This window comes from Mya arenaria, chromosome 2 (assembly GCF_026914265.1).
Source record: "Mya arenaria isolate MELC-2E11 chromosome 2, ASM2691426v1".
Classification (NCBI taxonomy): Eukaryota; Metazoa; Mollusca; class Bivalvia; order Myida; family Myidae; genus Mya; species Mya arenaria.
Window position 1 is genome coordinate 54,788,125 of NC_069123.1, and position 23,104 is coordinate 54,811,228.

The 23,104-nt window shown below is 38.4% G+C and overlaps 2 protein-coding genes across 6 annotated transcripts in view; one reads left to right on the top strand and one right to left on the bottom strand.

Moving 5' to 3' along the window:
* LOC128204108 (filamin-A-like) overlaps window positions 1–2,889 on the bottom strand; it is a 74,437-nt gene extending 71,548 nt beyond the window's left edge. The window contains exon 1 of the mRNA XM_052905460.1: window positions 2,655–2,889. Coding sequence (XP_052761420.1) covers window positions 2,655–2,774 — 120 coding nt within the window. The 5' untranslated portion in view covers window positions 2,775–2,889. The remainder of the gene's footprint in view (window positions 1–2,654) is intronic.
* LOC128204136 (uncharacterized) lies at window positions 853–23,060 on the top strand. 5 transcript variants are annotated; one of them, XM_052905505.1, is made up of 7 exons: window positions 15,030–15,769; window positions 16,022–16,106; window positions 16,592–17,129; window positions 18,388–19,302; window positions 19,450–19,564; window positions 19,977–20,032; window positions 22,880–23,060. In XM_052905505.1, the coding sequence occupies exons 3-7, from the start codon at window positions 17,014–17,016 to the stop codon at window positions 23,058–23,060; spliced, it is 1,383 nt and encodes a 460-aa protein (XP_052761465.1). In that variant the 5' UTR covers window positions 15,030–15,769; window positions 16,022–16,106; window positions 16,592–17,013. The 5 variants fall into 5 exon arrangements, with proteins under 5 accessions (XP_052761494.1, XP_052761465.1, XP_052761480.1 ...); XM_052905520.1 differs by having other exon boundaries at window positions 16,022–16,073; XM_052905526.1 differs by having other exon boundaries at window positions 16,022–16,069.
* Window positions 23,061–23,104: the final 44 nt, after the last annotated feature.

Genomic DNA, 23,104 nt, shown 5'->3' on the forward strand with positions numbered 1-23,104 from the left:
ATGATGTTCATGGCGTTGGAACGGTCAATAGTTATCTTATGTCTACTTCACTGTATTCACTGTACATACTATTTACCGTGCGGCCTTACTCAAGTACATGCTATATTCCGTGCGGCCTTACTCAAGTACATGCTATTTACCGTGCGGTCTTACTCAAGAACATGCTTTTTACCGTGCGGCCTTACTAAAGTACATGCTATATTCCGTGCGGCCTTACTCAAGTACATGCTATTTACCGTGCGGCCTTTCTCGAGTACATGCCATTTACCGTGCGGCCTTACTAAAGTACATGCTATATTCCGTGCGGCCTTACTCAAGTACATGCTATTTACCGTGCGGCCTTTCTCGAGTTCATGCTATTTACCGAGCGGGTTTCTCAAGTACATGCTATTTATCGTGCGGTCTTACTCAAGTAAATGTTATTTACCGTGCGGCCTTAATCAAGTATATATCATTTACCGTGCGGCCTTTCTCAAGTACATGCTATATACCGTGCGGTCTTACTCAAATACATGTTATTTACCGTGCGGCCTTAATCAAGTACATACCATTTACCGTGCGGCCTTTCTCAAATACATGCTATTTACCGTGCGGTCTTAGTCAAGTAAATGTTATTTATCGTGCGGCCTTAATCAAGTACATACCATTTACCGTGCGGCCTTTCTCAAGTACATGTCAATCACCGTGCGGCCGTACTCAAGTACATGCTATGTTCCATGTGGCCTTGTTCAGGTAAATGGTATTCATCGTGCGGCCTTACTCAAGTTCATGCTGTTTACCGTGCGGCCTTACTTAAGTAGATGCAATTTACCGTTCGTCTATTAGAATAAATGGGACGCTTAGTTTGTCATAACGTATCTATTGTATTTTAGTCTCTTATTACAAAATGGAAGTAAACAAGTACCTTTATAATTAAAGAATATATGCTTTAAGTTTGTGTACCTGGACATGTTAAATGAGTATACTGTATCAAATCATGAGGAGTGTCAGATTATTTTTATCACATGCTGATAATGAATATTTAACCGGAAACAAGGTCAGGGTGAGTACTCACGTCAAAGTGGTTCTCACATGGGTCAGCACGGGTCACAAGCGATGTAAACAAACAAGTAAGTGACATTAATTTCTGATTAATATATTTGACAGTAAGGTAATGCAAACATTGCACAGCCTATATAAGACCATGCTGTTTTCTGTTTTTACACGCGTGAAATATTTAAGATTTGCTTGAATCTTAATGATGCAATTCTATGCCAAAATTTCAGCGTTGCATCATCCTACAAAATTCCTTCAAGCTGAAATTTTATTGTAGATTGATATTGAAAACTGCGTTTGTGTTAAATATATTTGCAACAATGCCACAAAATAACGCCTCGATTATTTTTTTTCAAACAATAATTTCAAGAAATACAGTTATTCAAGATAATAAACATCTTTGTTGAGACAGGTATGCGATGAGTTATCGGAAATAAAAACGTGCGCCTCAACTATTCCAAACAAAAACATAATCATATGTTGATTCTCTCTTAAATCAAAATTTGTTCATAAGCAGGGGCATAAAATGAATACATATTTTTAATCACTAGTACCTTTACCGCCACTCAATACCAAAGTTGTGGTAAGTTCCCGATATGAATTTGTTGAAAAAGTACTTGGGTTTTTTTTTGGTTAACCGTTGTTATAATGAAACTTTGTGATATTCGCCGTTTACACCCCCTCGTTTCTTTTAACGAATTATTTAGCAACAGGTTACTTATCAGAACAAAACGTGACCTCAAAATATGTTGATATTGTTTTGAAGAGCGTATTACTTATACATATTACATATATCTTGTCATAATATGAGATGAAAACAACAACAACAGCCACAACAACAACAAAAACAACGATGACGACAACAACAACGAAAACAATAACAACAACAAAAGCAACAACAACAACGAAAACAATAACAAAAACAACAGCAGCAGCAGCAGCAGCAGCAGCGGCAACAACAATTACAACAACAAGAAAAAAACAACAACAACAATAACAACAACAGCAACAACAACAACAATGAAAACAATAACAACAACAACAGCAGCAGCAGCCGCAGCGGCAACAACAATTACAACAACAACAACAAGAAAAAAAACAACAACAATAACAACAACAACAACAACAACAACAACAACAACAGCAGCAGCAGCAGCAGCAGCAGCAACAACAACAACAACAACAACAACAACAACAACAACAAAATTACAACAATAACAACAACTGAAACAAAACCCATAAATCAAATGAAAAAATAATTAATAAACTGATTAATTAATATCGCTTAAATACATTGATAATCAAAATAAAAATGCATGTGTTTTGTATGAAAATGAGCTTGTTACAAGTATTTACCCGTTCATGATAGTTTATGGAATGATGAATTAGTACTCAACTGAAACTGATTTGAAAGGCCTTTAAAATCACTTTCAAATACCGGATAGCAATGATTGACGTCACTGTGTCGTACATGCCTAAGACCCAATTTTATAGTGATGCATCCTGGCACAGTTCTGCCATTTGCATGTAAGGAAACTTAGCGATGTGGACAGGGAAAAGATTGCCTAACCAAGGACATGAACAGAACAGCCACCACTGGACACCGACCATGCTCTTACCTTAATTTCGTACTTGTGAAGCTTCATAGAGTCCTCCGGTGTCCATTTCGGGTACTCCCGCTCCCTCAGATATGCCGGATATACGTATTTCTCAATCTCAAAATTCCTTTCCGGTTGCATCGTGTAGTCACCTGTAGCTGTGTCAAATAAGTGGAAGTTCTCTCACCTGGACACTTCCTATTCGCCTAAACACCTGTCAAAGATGGAGCCAAACGGTTTGACTAGAGGCACTTAGGGGAGATAATTCAAATACGAACAGCAGAGCAAAATGGTTGAAGAAGACAAGAACATTGAACAGTTCTGATGTATTACTGATTTGGCATTAATCTGTTGCAGCACGTGGAGATTAATAAATCACGGTTTATGTTGTAAAGCTGCCATACAGAGGGGGTTTGAGCCAAGTTAATTCTTACCGACGTGCGCGCGCATTCTTGTCACATCAATTATCCAAACGCTCTCCTACAGGTAAATGCACTGGACAAATAGTCCCTTTATCAAGATCTTATTAACGACTGTGTTTCATGGCTAATGCATATGTAACTTTAAATTATATGTATACGCTCTACAGTCATTGTCTGAAATAAATGAGGTATATATTGTACACTTGAGTTTGGATTGTGATGCCCAACTGGCAAGCGCAGAACTGGCAGATCGCATCTTCAGTATTCACTTGCAAAACAGACATGCGTTCCCGTATTTTATCAGGCCAGGAAATACTTTCCTTCTGCACCCACGCACCGTTTCAGTTCAATGTTTTAATGATTAAAGATACGCGATTAAGGTATGGTGTTTTAGACGTTCACAGTAAAAAAAAATCACGTATAAAGAATATTATAATACTGAATGTGGGACAAAACTCCCCACATACTGAACACCTCCTGCTCATTTTCGTATAGATGGACCAAACTCCCCTCATCATTTTTATCAGACGGACAAAACTCTAAGATAACTATTAATGGTTACTCTTTTGTATGTAAGATAATAACCGATATATTCCTGTGTACACAATTTTCATTTTTAATTGAGACATGCATAACAATTTAAAACATTACTGTACACCAATTTGGTGTATGTTTCATTTTCTAAATAACTTAAACAGCGGGGGTATTTTGGTCAACGTGTACATTGTCCAATGTATTAAAAAGCGAAGGCGTGTTTTTCCACTTTGTAAAAACCTTTTGTTCTTGTGAAAACGAAAATGTTTTTGTCCACCTTTAAATTACATAATTGCGAGGCTTTCTGACGGGGGTGTGTTTTGTTCGCCCCCTGGAATGTAAGCTGCCTCAGCTCATCAATATTGTATATATATATATTATATGTTATAAATAAAAAACGTTTCTAAGAGGAATTTCCCGCACAGAAGCTAATTTTTACGATGCTGTAAGAAAGCATCGCCGAAACCTTAGAATGGGCCAGTCGAGCTTACTCAGGGTTGTTATGTCTTGAACGCATCATGATTAGGCCGGTTCCAATTTGTTTCTTTGCTAATAATTTTTAGGGAAAATGTAAAACATTTAAAGTAGTGACAGCTGGTTCACTTTGTCTGGAATTAAATTATTTAAGTCAAGAATGGTTGCCAAGTTCAGAAGAATGCTTGGAACTCACTATATCGTGCTAGATCTTGCTCGTAAATTACAATTAATTAGTAAAACCATTAATGATGCGCTGAACTGACATCACAATCGTCAAACAAACTCAAACAAAACAAATCTCTTTCAGGATTGTTCATGAAATTTCTGGAAAGTGATTTCTGAATTTTGGTTCACCAAGAAACATATTCTAAAAAAGCTTTTCAACATGCTTATTTGGGGGTCATGTCAAAAAGACATAAAATAGAAAAAAAATCGATTTGTTTTAAATTGTATTTGTTATGAAAAAATAGAATTGCGAAATTGCTCTTTAATTGAACATGTATTTTAACAGGGTTAATGTAATATGTTTATTAGAATGTTAAAGGTCATGACAAGTCAGAATTCAAAAGCGAAACTTTGCGAACACGACCAAAAGTCTTTGAATATCACACCCTAACACATATAAACAAAAATAAAGAACCGGGAAATGGAAAAAATGGTATTATTAGAGGAGGTCATTACCTTTGACCTAATGGCTTCCCATTATATTCTATTGTCTAATTAAAGTTTAATGAAAACGTTTACTAACCGGTCGTACTTGAACGCAAAATAACTGGAAGGCATTTACCCGTTGTAAATAAGGAGCCATGTAAAGACCTTTAAATACCTGTTTCAAAAATTAATATGGACTCATCTGGTATAACCGGTATGCTTTCCACCTAAGAAGTTTCCATATATGGCTACCTAGCAGAAGACAGACGGGCAAATATTTCTGTATGCGTCGGGTACCTGTCTACCGATCACCGATCATTTACACCGACCGACAGACATATGCAACCTATATCATGTTTAGGCACATCGTGCTTGCCAATGTGATTCAAACATGTAGGTAACACCACAGGCGGCAGTTGCGTTGACATGACTAACATGGCAACACCCCCTCCTTAAAAAAAATCAAATTATTTTCAAGAATATTTCGAATTAGAATTATATTAGTATTTTGGGGAATTTTTTTCTTGGAATTTTTGGTTGATATTATGGGTTTTGTGATAGATGATCATGTTCCAAATAATTTTGGTCCTGAACATTAAAAATTTGTTTTTGACTGATTTTTAAGGTGTGTGTGGTCGTAGATTGTGTCATGTCAACGCAACTGCCGCCTGTGGATTATGCCACAGAGGGTAAACGCCTTGCAAAAGCAAGAACATTAGCAAGTACGTGCTCATGCCTGAAATACGTCTTTGATTGTGTCCGAGTTACTAACTATTTTCAACCACAAGTAGAGAAAATTAAAAATGATAAAGGCGTTCATCTATTAGGCCTTTCAGTGTGCACATGTAAATTAGTAATAGTGGTGCATGCAAGTAAACGTTTGCTGAAACGTGCGAAATTAACATAATAATATAACCCACATTTGCAACGCCTTTTTCTCCACTTGGCACAATCCCCTGGGTCGGCCTTGGCAAGTGTCAAATGATGATGCCTCTGAAAGAAGATGTGCCAAAGCCGAATGCCAGGTACTAAAATTAAAAGGTTCCATACGGCATACGTTTCACGGGTATGAATATGCGTGGGTGGTTAAAGCTGCAATCTCACAGATTGAACGTTTTGACTTTTTCCCCTCAGAATCAGCTAATTTGGCATCAATGTCAATATAAGATAACTTACAATAGATCATATCTCAACTGTTTGTAAAACCGCCGAAAATTTATTTTTTCTTAAAGCGTTAGCCTTACGCTTTTAGGAATAAAACATCAATTTCCGAACGTAAATATGGAAACCGCGATCTGCTCTTTTGTCAGCAGTCTTATATCACTGTTTTCGAGACATTTATGCAAAAATTGGCACATTCCAAGACAAAAAATAATATAAAAAAATTGTCACAACGATCAATCTGTGAGAGTGCAGCTTTAAATGCATGGGTAGTTACTATATGAAAATAAGAGCGTATCTTTGTCTCAGATTACATATACCGATAACCGATGACATTTGTAAGAACACTTTGATATCAGTCGAAGAAAACTTTCTGACCGGGCTCTGATGCAGATGGCGAATTGTCCAACCACTTTCCGTTAGACTTGACCCGCCTTCAACTAGTATGCGTTCATATCAAACTACATAACATCCAAACGTTCGTTATGTTCGAGACTACGGGTTGTGTTTTAATTAAATGTTAGTCATTTAAAGCTGCACTCTCACAGATATGCCATTTTTAAAACTTTTTTTATTTTTTGTATTGGAAAGAGAAATTTTTTGGGTAAACATCTTCAAACTAATGATAAAAGATTGCTGACAAAAATCAGATCGTTGTTTTTCATATTTCCGTTCGAAAATTAATGTTTTATGGCTTAAACCGTTACTAACGGTTTAAGAAAAATGCATAAAACATAAATTTTTGAACTTAAATACAAAAATCTGCGATCTAATTTTTGTCAGCAGTCTTATCTAACTGGTTTCCATGAATTTTCGCAAAAATTGGCTCGTTCCAAGACAAAAAATAAAAAAGTTGTCAAAACATTCAATCTGTGAGAAGTGCAGCTTTAACATAGGATTAAGTATTTTGTGAAAAATGGAGGTTTGATCCCAAGAAATCGTATTCTCATTTCATCATACAATTTTTGCGAAGATTCAAGGAAACCAGTTATACAATACTGCTGTCAAAAAATTAGATCGCATTTTTGTTATATTCAAGTTCAAAAATTAATGTTTTATGCATTTTCTTAAACCGTTAATAACGGTTAAAGCCATAAAACATCAATTTTCGAACGGAAAAATACAAATCTGCGATCTGATCTTTTGTCACCAATATTTATCATTGCTTTGCAGATATTTACGCAAAAATTTCCTCTTTCTAACACAAAAACTAAAAAAGTTGTAAAAATGGTATATCTGTGAGAGTGCAGCTTTCAAAGGTAGAATGATTCCTGGCTCAACTCAGCAGGCTAATGGAATATGAGGCAAATATCTCTTTACTTCTTTTTTTGCACTACAAAGCACTGATAATTGTGCTATGTAAAAGGTGAATAAGAATTTATGCTTGATATTCGTAATATCAAACAGATAATAGATCTGTAGGTAAACTATTTTTAGATTTTTTAAACATGCCTTTGTTTTGATAGACTTATAATGTTTAGATCTTTTTACATTCTGATGTTGGTGTTTCTGGTTGTCTCATTTTTACTTTTTCCAAAGATAGCTGGTTGCTTTTAGTTTCAGAAAATGTCCTTTAGACATAGAAATAAGGATTGATAGACCAGTCTCGCTTAAACCGTTAGAACAATTGAAGGCCTTCTATATCGTCTCCTATAATTCGTAAGAACACCCAGAAGGCCTCCTATACCGTCTCATATTATTCGTAAAAACACTCAGAAGGATTTCTATACCGTCTCATATAATTCGTTAGAACACCCACAAGGCCTTCTACATCCTCTCATACCATTCGTTATAACACCCAGAAGGCCTTCTATACCGTCTCATATCATTCATTAACATCCAAAAGGCCTTCTATACCGTCTCATATAATTCGTTAGAACACCCGTAAGGCCTTCTATATCGTCTCATATCATTCATTAACACCCAGAAGGCCTTCTATACCGTCTCATATCATTCGTTAGAACACCCACAAGGCCTTCTACATCCTTTCATATCATTCGTTATAACACCCAGAAGGCCTTCTATACCGTCTCATATCATTAATTGACACCCAGCAGGCCTTCTTTACCGTCTGATATAATTCGTTAGAACACCCGTAAGGCCTTCTATACCGTCTCATATCATTCATTAAGACCCAGAAGGCCTTCTATACCGTCTCATATTATTCGTTAGAACACCCAGAAGGCCTTCTACATCGTCTCATATCATTCGTTATAACACCCAGAAGGCCTTCTATACCGTCTCATATAATTCGTTAGAACACCAAGAAGGCCTTCTACATCGTCTCATATCATTCGTTATAACACCCAGAAGGCCTTTTATACCGTCTCATATCATTCGTTAGAACACTCAGAAGGCCTTCTACATCGTCTCATATCATTCGTTATAACACCCAGAAGGCCTTCTATACCGTCTCATATCATTCGTTAGAACACTCAGAAGGCCTTCTATACCGTCTCATATCATTCGTTATAACACCCAAAAGGCCTTCTATACCGTCTCATATAATTCGTTAGAACACCCAGAAGGCCTTCTATACCGTCTCATATCATTCGTTAGAACACCCAGAAGGCCTTCTATACCGTCTCATATAATTCGTTAGAACACTCAGAAGGCCTTCTATACCGTCTCATATCATTCGTTAGAACACTCAGAAGGCCTTCTATATCGTCTCATATCATTCATTAACACCCAGAAGGCCTTCTATACCGTCTCATATCATTCGTTAGAACACCCACAAGGCCTTCTACATCCTTTCATATCATTCGTTATAACACCCAGAAGGCCTTCTATACCGTCTCATATCATTAATTGACACCCAGCAGGCCTTCTTTACCGTCTGATATAATTCGTTAGAACACCCGTAAGGCCTTCTATACCGTCTCATATCATTCATTAAGACCCAGAAGGCCTTCTATACCGTCTCATATTATTCGTTAGAACACCCAGAAGGCCTTCTACATCGTCTCATATCATTCGTTATAACACCCAGAAGGCCTTCTATACCGTCTCATATAATTCGTTAGAACACCAAGAAGGCCTTCTACATCGTCTCATATCATTCGTTATAACACCCAGAAGGCCTTTTATACCGTCTCATATCATTCGTTAGAACACTCAGAAGGCCTTCTACATCGTCTCATATCATTCGTTATAACACCCAGAAGGCCTTCTATACCGTCTCATATCATTCGTTAGAACACTCAGAAGGCCTTCTATACCGTCTCATATCATTCGTTATAACACCCAAAAGGCCTTCTATACCGTCTCATATAATTCGTTAGAACACCCAGAAGGCCTTCTATACCGTCTCATATCATTCGTTAGAACACCCAGAAGGCCTTCTATACCGTCTCATATAATTCGTTAGAACACTCAGAAGGCCTTCTATACCGTCTCATATCATTCGTTAGAACACTCAGAAGGCCTTCTATATCGTCTCATATCATTCGTTATAACACCCAGAAGGCCTTCTATACCGTCTCATATCATTCGTTAGAACACCCAGAAGGCCTTCTATACCGTCTCATATCATTCGTTAGAACACTCAGAAGGCCTTCTATACCGTCTCATATAATTCGTTAGAACACCCAGAAGGCCTTCTACATAGTATTATATAATTCGTTATAACACCCAGAAGGCCTTCTATACCGTCTTTTAGCTTTCGTTAGAACACTTTGAATGCCTTCTTTACCGTCTCATATAATTCGTTAGAACACCCAGATGGCCTTCTATACCGTCTCATATAATTCGTTAGAACACCCAAAAGGCCTTCTATACCGTCTCATATCATTCGTTATAACACCCAGAAGGCCTTCTATACCGTCTCATATCATTCGTTAGAACACTCAGAAGGCCTTCTACATCGTCTCATATCATTCGTTATAACACCCAGAAGGCCTTCTATACCGTCTCATATCATTCGTTAGAACACTCAGAAGGCCTTCTATACCGTCTCATATCATTCGTTATAACACCCAAAAGGCCTTCTATACCGTCTCATATAATTCGTTAGAACACCCAGAAGGCCTTCTATACCGTCTCATATCATTCGTTAGAACACCCAGAAGGCCTTCTATACCGTCTCATATAATTCGTTAGAACACTCAGAAGGCCTTCTATACCGTCTCATATCATTCGTTAGAACACTCAGAAGGCCTTCTATATCGTCTCATATCATTCGTTATAACACCCAGAAGGCCTTCTATACCGTCTCATATCATTCGTTAGAACACCCAGAAGGCCTTCTATACCGTCTCATATCATTCGTTAGAACACTCAGAAGGCCTTCTTTACCGTCTCATATAATTCGTTAGAACACCCAGAAGGCCTTCTACATAGTATTATATAATTCGTTATAACACCCAGAAGGCCTTCTATACCGTCTTTTAGCTTTCGTTAGAACACTTTGAATGCCTTCTTTACCGTCTCATATAATTCGTTAGAACACCCAGATGGCCTTCTATACCGTCTCATATAATTCGTTAGAACACCCAAAAGGCCTTCTATACCGTCTCATATAATTCGTTATAACACACAGAAGGCCTTCTATACCGACTTATTTCTTTCGTTAGAACACTTTGAAAGCCTTCTATACCGTCTTATATCATTCGTTAGAACACTCAGAAGGCCTTCTTTACCGTCTCATATCATTAGTTAGAACACCAAGAATGCCTTCTATACCGTCTCATGTCATTCGTTAGAACACTTAGAATGCCTCCTATACCGTCGCATATCTTTCGTTAGAACACTTTGAATGCATTCTATACCGTCTCATATCATTCGTTAGAACACTCAGAAGGCCTTCTATACCGTTTCATATCATTCGTTAGAACACTCAAGAAGGCCTTCTTTACCGTCTCATATCATTCGTTAGAACACTCAGAAGGCCTGCTATACCGTCTCATATAACTCGTTAGAACACCGACAAGGCATTCTATACCGTCTCATATCATTCGTTAAAACACTTAGAAGGCCTTCTATACCGTCTCATATAATTCGTTAGAATACCCACAAGGCCTTCTATACCGTCTCATATTATTCGTTATAACACCCAGAAGGCCTTCTATACAGTCCCATATCATTCGTTAGAACACTTTGAAGGCCTTCTATACCGTCTCATATCATTCGTTAGAACACTCAGAAGGCCTTCTATACCGTCCCATATCATTCGTAAGAACACTCAGAAGGCCTTCTATACTGTCTCATATAATTCGTTAGAACACCCAGAAGGCCTTCTACATCGTCTCATATCATTCGTTAGAATACCCAGAAGGCCTTCTATACCGTCTCATATAATTCGTTATAACACCCACAAGGCCTTCTATAGCGTCTCATATTATTCGTTATAACACCCAGAAGGCCTTCTATACCGTCCCATATCATTCGTCTCATATTATTCTTTAGAACACCCAGAATGCCTTCTATACTGTCTCATATCATTCGTTAGAACACTCAGAAGGCCTTCTATACCGTCTCATATCATTTGTTAGAACACTTAGAATTCCTACTATACCGTCTCACATCAATCGTAGGAACACTTAGAAGGCCTTCTATGCCGTCTCATATAATTCGTTAGAACACCCAGAAGGCCTTCTATATCGTCTCATATCATTCGTTAGAACACTCAGAAGGCCTTCTATATCGTCTCATATCATTCGTTAGAACACTCAGAAGGCCTTCTATACCGGCTCATATATTTCGTTAGAACACCCAGAATGCCTTCTATACCGTCTCATATCATTCGTTAGAACACTCAGAAGGCCTTCTATACCGTCTCATATCATTTGTTAGAACACCCAGAAGGCATTATATACCGTTTCATATCATTTGTTAGAACACTTAGAATTCCTACTATACCGTCTCACATCAATCATAGGAACACTTAGAATGCCTTTTATGCCGTCTCATATAATTCGTTAGAACACCCAGAAGGCATTCTATACCGGCTCATATATTTCGTTAGAACACTTTTGACGCCTTCTATACCATCTCATATCATTCGTTAGAACACTTTGAAAGCCTTCTATACCGTCTCATATCATTCGTTAGAACACTTAGATGGCCTTTTATACCGTCTCATATAGTTCATTAAACCACCCAGAAGGCCTTCTACATCGTCTCATATCATTCGTTATAACACCCAGAAGGCCTTATATACCGTTTCATATATTCGTCTCATATCATTCGTTAGAACACCCAGAAGGCCTTCTATACTGTCTCATATTTTTCGTTAGAACACTCAGAAGGCCTTCCATATCGTCTCATATTATTCGTAAGAACACCCAAAAGGCCTTCTATACCGTATCATATATTGCGTTAAAGCACTAAGAAGGCCTTCTATACCGTCTCATATCATTTGTTAGAACACTTAGAATGCCTTCTATACCGTCTCATATCATTCGTTAGGACACTCAGAAGGCCTTCTATACCGTCTCATATAATTCGTTAGAACACTCAGAAGGCCTTCTATACCGTCTCATGTCATTCGTTAGAACACCCAGAAGGCCTTCTATACCGTCTCATATCATTCGTTAGAACACTCAGAAGGCCTTCTATACCGTCTCTTATAATTCGTTAGAACACTCAGAAGGCCTTCTATACCGTCTCATATAATTCGTTAGAACACCCAGAATACCTTCTATACCGTCTCACATCAATCGTTAGAACACTTAGAAGGCCTTCTATGCCCTCTCATATCATTCGATAGAACATCCAGGAGGCCTTCTATATTTCGTCTCATATAGTTCACAAGAACACTTAGAATGCCTTCTAAACCGTCTCATATCATTCGTTAGAACATCCAGAAGGCCTTCTATATTTCGTCTCATATAGTTCACAAGAACACTTAGAATGCCTTCTAAACCGTCTCATATCATTCGTTAGAACACTCAGAATGCCTTCTATACCGTCTCACATCAATCGTTAAAGCACTTAGAAGGCCTTCTATACCGTCTGATATAATTCGTTAAAACGCTAAGGATGCATTCTATACCGTCTCATATCATTCGTTAGAACACTCAGAAGGCCTTCTATACCGTCTCATATCATTCGTTAGAACACCTAGAAGGCATTCTATACCGTCTCATATCATTCGCTAAAACACTCAGAATGCCTTCTTTACCGTCTCATATCATTCGTTAAAACACTCAGAAGGCCTTTTCTGATACATAAAGAAATCTGACAAACCAACAGGCGCGTAGCTGCCTATACGCGAGTACGCGACTGAATCCACATGAATCTGACCAAAATGATCAGCCAAAATTGCAATATGCGTACTTGACTTCATGATCCTAAAGCTGTCCATTTTCCAGTTCTAAATAAATCACCTCAGAACGCCAAGAATGCACCAAATTTCACCATGGTTTTCAAAATGTTCCGGGGGGGGGGGCTGCCCCCAACCCCACCTACCAACCTAGCACAATTATGAACCTCATGAATACAGGGCTAGCTACGCCCCTGACCAAGATCGTCTGAACATGATTTAACATGTGGATTCCATGGACCACAATCCAAACCACATAATGAGTAATTATAACTCGCGGCAGTATTGTTCAATATCCAACAAATGTTATCATCTTTAGCAGCAATCACTTTATTGTTAACCAATAGAACAACATTCTAGCCTTAACATGTTATATAATTGGTTGTATAGCCTAGTGACCATAAACATACCATTTGGTGCAGAGATTTTCATTTTAAAGCTGCACTCTCACAGATTAAACGTTTTGACAACTATTTTATTTGTCAGTGTCTAGGAACGAGCCAATATTTGAGAACATCCATGGAAACCAGTTATATAAGACTGCTGACAAAAAGAAAATAGATCGCAGATATAATTAAGTTCAAAAATTGATGTTTAATGCATTTTTCTTAAACCGTTTAATAATAACGGTTTAAGCAATAAAACATTAATTTTCGAACGGAAATATGAAAAACTACAATCTGATTTTTTGTCAGCAATCTTATATCATTGGTTTGAAGATATTTACGCAAAAATTTGCTCTATCTATCTATCTTTGAATACTGCCGAACCCCTCTTTCGAGTATTACTGGCAGGTGCGCGTCGGACTGTTAGTAAAGTGAAAGAAAGAAATAAAAGATAACATTGTGGGACATGGAATAGAAAAACAAAATCCAGTCATGGTTAAAACTAGTTAGACGTGAGAACATTTTTAAAAAGTAAAATATGATAGTACGTAAAACTAATATTGTAAGCTTGACACTGCCTGTTTGAACCTATCAAGTTCTGTTGCTGGCAGAGTTGCTACATTGACGGGCAGGCTATTCCAAAGAACTATGCTATGGGGGTAAAAGGACCACTTGTGATAATCGGATTGGACTTGGATTTGCTGAAAGCTATGGGGATGAACGTGCCGGCTAAGTCTGACAGGCTTCTGGATATAGGGTGGAAGGTTAATGGCCACGATGTTGTGTAAGATTTTGAAGAACATGATGAGCCGCATGTCATTTCTGCGATATTCGAGAGACCGCCAGCCAAGGCTGTTTTGCATCTCAGTAACACTTGCAAGAAGGGAATAGTTGTATTTAACCCAGCGGATGGCTCTTCGCTGGACCATTTCGATTTTATTTTTATTTGACTGTGTGTAGGGGCTCCAGACTGTTGATGCATATTCAACTTGCGGGCGAATTAGGGTTTTGTAAGCCATAGCTTTCACAGATTCATTTCTTGTGGTAATGTTACGCTTAAGAAAGCCCAAGGTCTTATTGGCTGTTGCTGTTATTCTTGTAATGTGGGAGTTGTATGAAATATCTGATGAAAGGTCTAAGCCGAGATATTTTGCACAGGGGACAGGTTGGAGTGTTTGACCATGGAGTATGTAATTGTGCTTAATGACTTTTTTGTTTTTGGTGATGTGGAGTACTTGACATTTAGAGGGGTTGAACTCCATGTCCCAATCTCTCTCCCATTGTTCCATACATGCCAGATCTTCCTGAAGCATTTGAGAGTCAGACAGTGAATTTATTGTAAGATAAACTGCCGTATCATCGGCAAAAAGTCGTATTTCGGATTGTACTGTAAGGGGAAGTGTATTTATATAGATCAGAAAGCAGAGGGGCCCAAGGACAGAGCCTTGGGGCACACCTGAAGTGACTGGTACTGCTCTTGATTGATCGCCCTCTAGGACAACTGTTTGGTTTCTACCAATAAGAAAAGATCTAGTCCAATTAAGAATCTGGGATGAAACACCATGTTCCTGAAGTGTATATAGAAGTTTAAGATGGTTAACTTTATCGAAAGCTTTCGAAAAGTCTAGCAATATCAGATCTGTCTGTTTCCCTTTTGCCAGATTATTAACAAGAAAGTCTGTCAATTGAAGAAGCTGCGTTTCACAAGAACGCAGTTCTCGGAACCCATGCTGGAGGTCGTAAAGAATTTTGTTTTCTGTAAAGTGAGAAGATAGGGCAGACGCAACTATATGTTCGAGAGTTTTGCATAAGATACAGGTCAAAGAAATTGGGCGGTAATTTGCTGGGTCAGTGATGTCTCCCTTCTTAAAAAGAGGGCAAACAAACGCAGAAGTCCAATCAGATGGGATTTTTCCAGAAGACAAGGACTTTTGGAATAAGACTGACACAACATCAGCAATTTCATGGCTTAGTTCTTTTAAGACAACAGGTTTAAGGAGGTCAGGGCCAGAGACAAACATTTAAAAGGTTGTAAAAATGATATATCTGTGAGAGTGCAGCTTTAAGTATAAATTTACAGTATTTAACGGTCTCTATTATAGAGTATTTTCCCTTTTGGTATCATACCGGACATGTTTACTTCCCCTAGTTATCTAATTCCATTTGCAAACAATCAATACTTGGATGTATTCGTTGTGTTAAATTACCTGTTAAATAAATGTAGTACGCCCAGCACATTTGGTGAGGAAATTTAACATACTTTAAATGTATACAATTTTAATAGAAGTAAATAATGGGCATGTCCATATAATAATCGTCTCGTATACTCGTATAGATAACATTGATTGGAGGATAAGTGAGCCGGATTTACTCATTAATTTAGCCTGTTTATGACGTTAATGGTTCACTTTGAAACAAACTTAAATCATATGCATTAACATTGACAAAACATTCAGTATGATTGAGTCTCAACTATGTGTAAACATGTTACAGGTTCGGGGGATTTGTGACTGAATCAAAGTGGATAAACCATCAAAGTCAGTGTGTATGCACTTCTTGTACTGATTTAAGTGTAAGGGTATGTAAACTACAATATCAGGTTTTCCCAAGCCTTATACCGCTAACATATCTTCAAACCACTGTGGGATACATTTTGCCGATAGTTCAGAACTTCTTAATTTAAACAACCTGATAAACGACATACATGCTAACTTTTAAAGTGAAATATCAGATGATCTGCTCATATATGATATTTCAATATAAACAAGCACAGCTGAAACATTCATCTCAGATCTTGTTAGAAATACAGCCTATATCTAAATATTTCGTTTATGAGAGCTGTTTTCTATGTTCAATATACAACACCAAGTTTCCATATTGCAAAATATCAATGTGTTGATTTAATAGAAATACAAACAATAAACACCTGCATTTACTTACATTTAAACGTGTATAAAACCTATTAAGCCATTCATTTGATTTGAGTCTTGATTGAAAGGTACCCTGTACTTTTCAGCGCAAAATTTTATTTGTGATGTTCATTTTTTATTTTCTTTATTTTAGTATTTAAAATGGAAGAGATTCATCGGGAAACGCTGCGGTTGAACTGGCTGTATTTGAACGAAAACCTGACAATGAACGAGATTCTGGACTATCTGGTAGAACAAATGGTTCTCGTTGATGATATGTATGAGGAGATTAAAGCTGAGAGAACTAACAAGGAGAAAATAGCCAAATTTTTATTTATTCTTCAAAGGAGGGGACCGGACGCTTTCGGCAAATTCATGGAAGGACTTAGAAACTCTAAACAAAGTTTTATTGCGGACAAACTTGAAAACACGTGTGCTTCTTTGCGTGGTCAATGACTATGATCCTCATTGTGACAATATCAAAGTTTGCATTGTTCTTGTTGGACGAGTCAAATTGTTTTACATGTTAGGAGTGAAGTTATAGAATCTACGGGCAGGTCTTCATTATTGTATAATATGTCATTGTGTTTTTACTTTATACGACTTTCTAGCACACCGGATCCGGTGAATTTAGCCGTGCTGGAAAATCCCATCTGGCATCCCCCCATGCCAGATGAGTCACGCGCTGTGACGTAATAATTTCAATTTCTTTTATAATACACTTTATGTAATCATAATTATGATATTTAAATAGATGAGTTCCATTAACATTAACTTTACAAAAATAAACTTTAAAAAAACAAAACAAAATAACCTTTAAAAGACGTGATGTCGAAGGAACTTATTGACGTATGCAGTGAATACAAATTAACTGCGCGTCATGACGTCAGTAAACATCATCGCACGCGCTTTTTGGTGATACGTACAAAAATGCGCTTTTTTATGTATTTTCTTCACAAAAAATGTAATTTAATGTATGTTAGAAAAAATATCTGTCGTGTGTCCGTTCCGGACAGAAAAATCCGACCCTCGGGCACGCTGCGTAGCCTCGGCAAGCCTCGTTACCTGGCAACGCAGGTGCCCTCGGGTCGGATTTTTCTATCCGGAACGGGAACACATGACAGATATTATTATTCGTATAGAAAGTCACGATGATAATCGTATTCAATTGTGTAAGGTGTATCATGTTTCAAGTTTAACCACTCGTGTCGTCTTATCTGTCGTCGCATTGTTCTCTTCTCTCAAGTTCATCCAAATTCCCCAATGTGTCTGTCGTCATTGTCGGCGTTGAGACTGAAGTGGTTCGAGTTTTTACACAATTTTCATTGTTAGATGTTTTACTGCCTTTTCGCAATTTGCCTTTTATACTCGTTATGCTTGCAAGAAAGATGTCATATCGATTGTAAGAGGTAAACAATAAAATTTAAATCATATTGATATGTCGTTTCATTGTGATGTTTGTGATTTCATCATCGAGTTTGAGAATGCATGTATACCTACATATCGCAGATAAAACTGAACATTGATACTCAAACCACATTTAGTTTAAACTTTATTTATTTTTCAACGATTGTGAAGACTGTTATAGTAAATTAAACTAAATCACTCTCGTTGGCACGATGTTGCACGAGAGTGTGGTTTTGTGGCGCGGGGAACCCAAAAGAAACCCACTTGTCCGGCTTGGTGACCACCAACCTAACTCACCAGCGCCCAGGCAGGGAATCGAGCCCAGATCACCTTGGTGAGAAGCGAGCGCGCTAACCACTCGTTACTCTATATGTCGAGAACGTCCCAAAATAACGTTTGACCGTTTCTTAAAAAATGACGCGGGTAATTGTCATGAATCCTTTGACGTCACGTCATTTTTTTTTACTTCCGTTAATTTCAAAAGATGTGAGAAAATAAAATTCCAGCAATTAATAATTCATAACAGAACTTTCTAATGCCCAGGGTAGTTCAGGTAAGCTCGACCAGCAACCTCAACGTAAATACACGGGACCGGGAACAGGCTGAAGATTTTACCGACGCCGACGATGGTTTTAATAAAAACCACAACCAACAGGAACATTGCAGTTTGAGTTTTGATGCGTTGCCCCAATATCTGCAGTTTCCTATAGACTACGCGGCGTACAATGTGGTCTATTGTCCGTCAGACAACGACCCGTACTGTTTACACTGTGAGGTTGGTGGTGAGGTAGTCAAATACAAGAAAGACGCCAGGATATGGCTCCACAAAAGCAGTGATAATAACAGAATACATGCTAGTAAAAATACGAACACTCCGGAAACGAGAAAAGCAACTGCAAATGAAGATGATTCTAACTATGATGATATTAAGCGACGTCTAGGGAAAATTCAACACTATTTTCAAAACGTTTGTGCCTCAAATGTTGGTTACACTCACGGCCCTTATAGAACAGCCGTCGGTATTGACAGCGACATTTCTTCTCTCGGTGACTCGGACGCCGACCTGACATATTCGGAGGAGTCCAGTCCGTCTCATTCCATTACAAACACCAATATTCACACGACAAAGTTGGATTCCCGTGTTACATTCGCAGACATTAACGAGCATGCCAATATTACCCAGAATGAGAGTTTATCCAACACGTCGATGATCTTGGAGACTGATATCGCTGATCCCTCCGAAATACAAGTCGATGTCTCAGATTCGCACATGTGCACGGAGAACGCTAGCGGAAACAACAGCCGGAGCGGACTGACTTCCTGTGAGGTGGCAAGGCGGCTAGCGCCGGCCATCGATATGGAACACGAGTCGCTATCGGACGGCCTTCTGGACAGCGCCGTGAACAGCTTCATCACCGACCACACCGTCGGAGCGTTCCGCCGCCGCCGACAACGAAGGTATGAAAAAATGCAAATATCGATTTACAATTTGTTTTTTAAAGTCGAATACATGCCATATAATGAGCTAATGTGAAAATTTATACTTTAATACTTTAAGTAATGACTCGAGGTAACTTATATGAAACAAATCATTTCCATCCATAGGGGTACAGGGGTCCCGTACACAGTAGGTGGCCCCGTAACGAGGTCTCGGCGCCAGGCGGAACGGGACAAGATGGCCTTCTATAACCTCCGCTCCCGCCCCGTCAAACACAAACGGGTACGTATAGAATTTAGGTCCGAATTTCGCAATAGCCGATCATACCTTCCAGCTCAAAGTCAAAGTTTTACTGGATGATAAGGTAATCTTAAGACAGGCAGGTATAGGGAACCCTTGAGTTGTTTTTATATGGCTGAATACATTTAAGGAAATAGGCAACTGCATTCTTTATTTTTCTTGGATATGTTACCGAATAATGTATAGCGGTATACCATAAAACTGCCAGCATAAAAAGTATGTAAAGTTCACAAAACATAAACAAACCGTCGAAATCTGAAATTATTGGAAGGAAACTCTACTTCTAGGTACAGTCTGTAGGTATTACTTTTCGAAAAAAAAATGCAACCTGGAGTACTAACCACTGACCTTATGGCCTTCTCTGTAACTTCTGTACTGTCACTTCCTGTTTCAGAGACAGAGCGAGAAATGTATCTCCTACGCCAGGCCCGGGTGTTCCCGTTGCGACAGGTAAGGATATCCCGGCAAGCTTTATCAATACAGCCGATCAAATTCCAAAGTCAATGCTAGTTTTGGACATGGTTGTAGCGCGGTACAGGTGCTGACTCCGAACGAATTTGACATTTCTAAGGCTGTTGGTATCATTGGCATGTAAGCAGGATTTGGCCTCCATAGTTTGCAAGTGTTACTTACACAAAGTGTATCCATACACCGGGCTGCGTATACTCCCGTACACATATGGCCATTAAGTTCTGGACAATGCAATGAAATAAGTTATATATGTTGTCGAAATAGTCCTTTCCAAGTTTCAAGCATTGCGATTGATCTTATAAGTTGCAGGCGCGTACTTTATCTGTCAAAGAAATCAACCAGTTTGCAACTCGTTACAACTCGGCCACCTCCGTTAAGTTCGGGATATACCTCGTAAAAGGCTTCAAGATGCGCGACCATGTCATGAAGTCGCGGGCGATAAACTCAAATATCATTAATCTAAGTAGATCCATTCGATACGGAAATGAAATAGTTTGATTGGTGTCTTAATTATGCTATTCGACCCATATAGGACCGGCAATGTCACTCTTTCTCCTCTAATAAATAAGTATGTCCCTTGCGGTTGAAAACACATTTTCAATACAGGTGCGCCATGATCGATGGACTATTTTTAAGACTCGTATTATATCCGAAGTCCTTTGGACTCCAAACACTTTAACCAGCCCAACTGCGTTCATACCGCAATAATGACACCAAACACGCAATTCATTACTATATTTACACCAATAATCCATTTTGTGTTTCAAGATTTGTAAAAAAAATATTTTATTTCATTAAAAAAAACTTTTCAGTAATTCTTTCACCAATCTTGTAAATAGAACGACCCGACCGTAACCAGAAACAGTTTGTCATATGACGTCATAACAACGCGGGGGGAAATAAACTTCATAGTTTAGTAGTGCTGGAAAACCCCGTCTTACACACCCATGAAAGATGAGTCACGCGCAACAACACGCCACTTCTTATTTCTTTTATTGTATGGTTTATGAAAAGTATAGTATGCCATTTCAATAAAGCGCAATTAAATATACAAGTATGCAAGACTTTTAATTAAAATTTAAATAAATAATTTTTAAAACGCGATCAAAAGTGAATTAGAATTACTGCGCTTTATGACGTCAGTAAACAACGTCGTACGCGCTTTTTGGTGAAATGTACAAAAGTGGGTTTTCTACGTCAAATTTTCCACAAATTGATAATTTTAGATATGCAAGAAAAAACAACCTCGTTACCGGCTTACGCGCGTGCACTCGGTACGGATTTTTCTACACGTACCGGAAACACATGATAGATACTTTTATGACGTCATGACGCGCAGTGATTTTTATTCACTGCATACGCCGAGAAGTTCCTTCAGTATCACGTCTTTTAAGGATCTTTTGTATAAGTTTGAAGGTATATTTTTGTAAAGTTGATGTTTATGGAACTCATCTAATGAAATCTCATAATTATGTTTACATAAAGTGTAAAATAAAAGAAATGAAAAGTATTACGTCACAGCGCGTGACTCATCTGGCATGGGGGGATGCCAGATGGAGTTTTCTAGCACAGCTGAATTCACCGGAAATGCCTATCCGGTGTGCTAGAAAGGGTTTTCCAGCACACTGGTCACATGATTGAAAGTGGAAACACACGCCCGGTTTGCATAATCATAAGCAATACGCCTTGCATGATACCTACGGTGATGCAAGTAGGCAATGTCAACATTTGACGTAGTTGGGTGATTCACATTTGTCGAATCGCGGCAGTTTGGGGGTAAAACAGAAAACAACCTCTGAGAAAGATCCTATACGACAAGTATTACATAATCGGTAGTCAGCACTTGTATAAGTGCATGTTTTGACGACTGTGGCTTGACTTGATGGCATACCATATTCATAAGTTCAGAAAGTTTATGAGATTGAGACAAGAGGAAAGTGGTGTTGTTTCTTCAGTAACCGTCAGCCAATTATGAAGATATATTCTCTATAATGAAGACCACATGGACACCAGTGGAAGTCTCCGTATGTCTCCCTCTGTTAGGGTGGCCATGAATGTCATATGTGGTTATCGCTCATCCGACATATGGCCTACAGGGGCGGTTCCACGATTTGACGTTAGAGGGTGCACAACGTAGGGGCATACGCTGTTGACTTGCACCTTCCCTTATATACAGAACCGAATTTTATTGTTTATTGCCCCCTCCCCCATGGCCAATAATCGAACTATAAAATTATGACAAGAACACTTACCAAATGATGCGGGTATGAAATGTTGCATCATGGGTATTTACTTTTATCGAAAATTTGACCTGGTGACTTTTTTAACATACATGAATCATCTTCTATTCGAAATTACTACATGTCAAACAGAAAAACTCCACACTAATTCTGACTGACTCGTTTCCTTAAGGTTAGATAGAATTTTGACCGCAAGTTAGTCGTAAGAAAGGATGCGAACACTGGGGTATAGCTAGGCCCGAGTTAATGTGCAGGCCCGGTTTGCCAGTAAGGTTCGGGCATTATGCGCTTGGGTGTGTTTTTGCACTAATATTTGGTAAATCCTGAAAGGAAAGACTTCTAATATTCTAATGTGAAGCAAATACCCTCTACCCCTTCGTGGAGCTACGCCATATGCAGCATTTGATCAAGAGCCTTGCGTTTTGACTACACAATTATTCTTGACCTTGAGTTCACAGGGGAATGAAGATTCGGAATAAGGGGTAGTCCAACAATTTTTTCCCATGATTTTTTTCATGTTTACTTGCGGCATGTTATCAAAATCATCCCAAATTTAAAACATTTAAAATATTTCCTTTTGTTACAGATTTCAACAGGACAAGAATTCCAACACCAACAGCAATGTGGACAGCGAGTCGGAACCCATTGGTGACGTCATTCATTACGTCACAGTGTGCAATAATGTTCCAAAGACGTACCGTGTGCCTACCCTAACTACCATAGCCGCTGAAGTTCTGAAAAAACTGCATTTACGACAAACATTCTAACACAACATCAAGACAAAGTCATGAATGAAAATAAATATTCCAAC

What these genes read in the sequence shown, in the direction of transcription:
- LOC128204136 (XM_052905534.1), top strand. Translation starts at nt 17,014, where the DNA reads ATGTCATTGTGTTTTTACTTTATACGACTTTCTAGCACACCGGATCCG. An exon ending in GATGAGTCACGCGCTGTGAC is followed by an intron (nt 17,130 to 18,387) that starts GTAATAATTTCA and finishes TCTAATGCCCAG; the next exon opens with GGTAGTTCAGGTAAGCTCGA. An exon ending in CGCCGCCGCCGACAACGAAG is followed by an intron (nt 19,303 to 19,449) that starts GTATGAAAAAAT and finishes TTCCATCCATAG; the next exon opens with GGGTACAGGGGTCCCGTACA.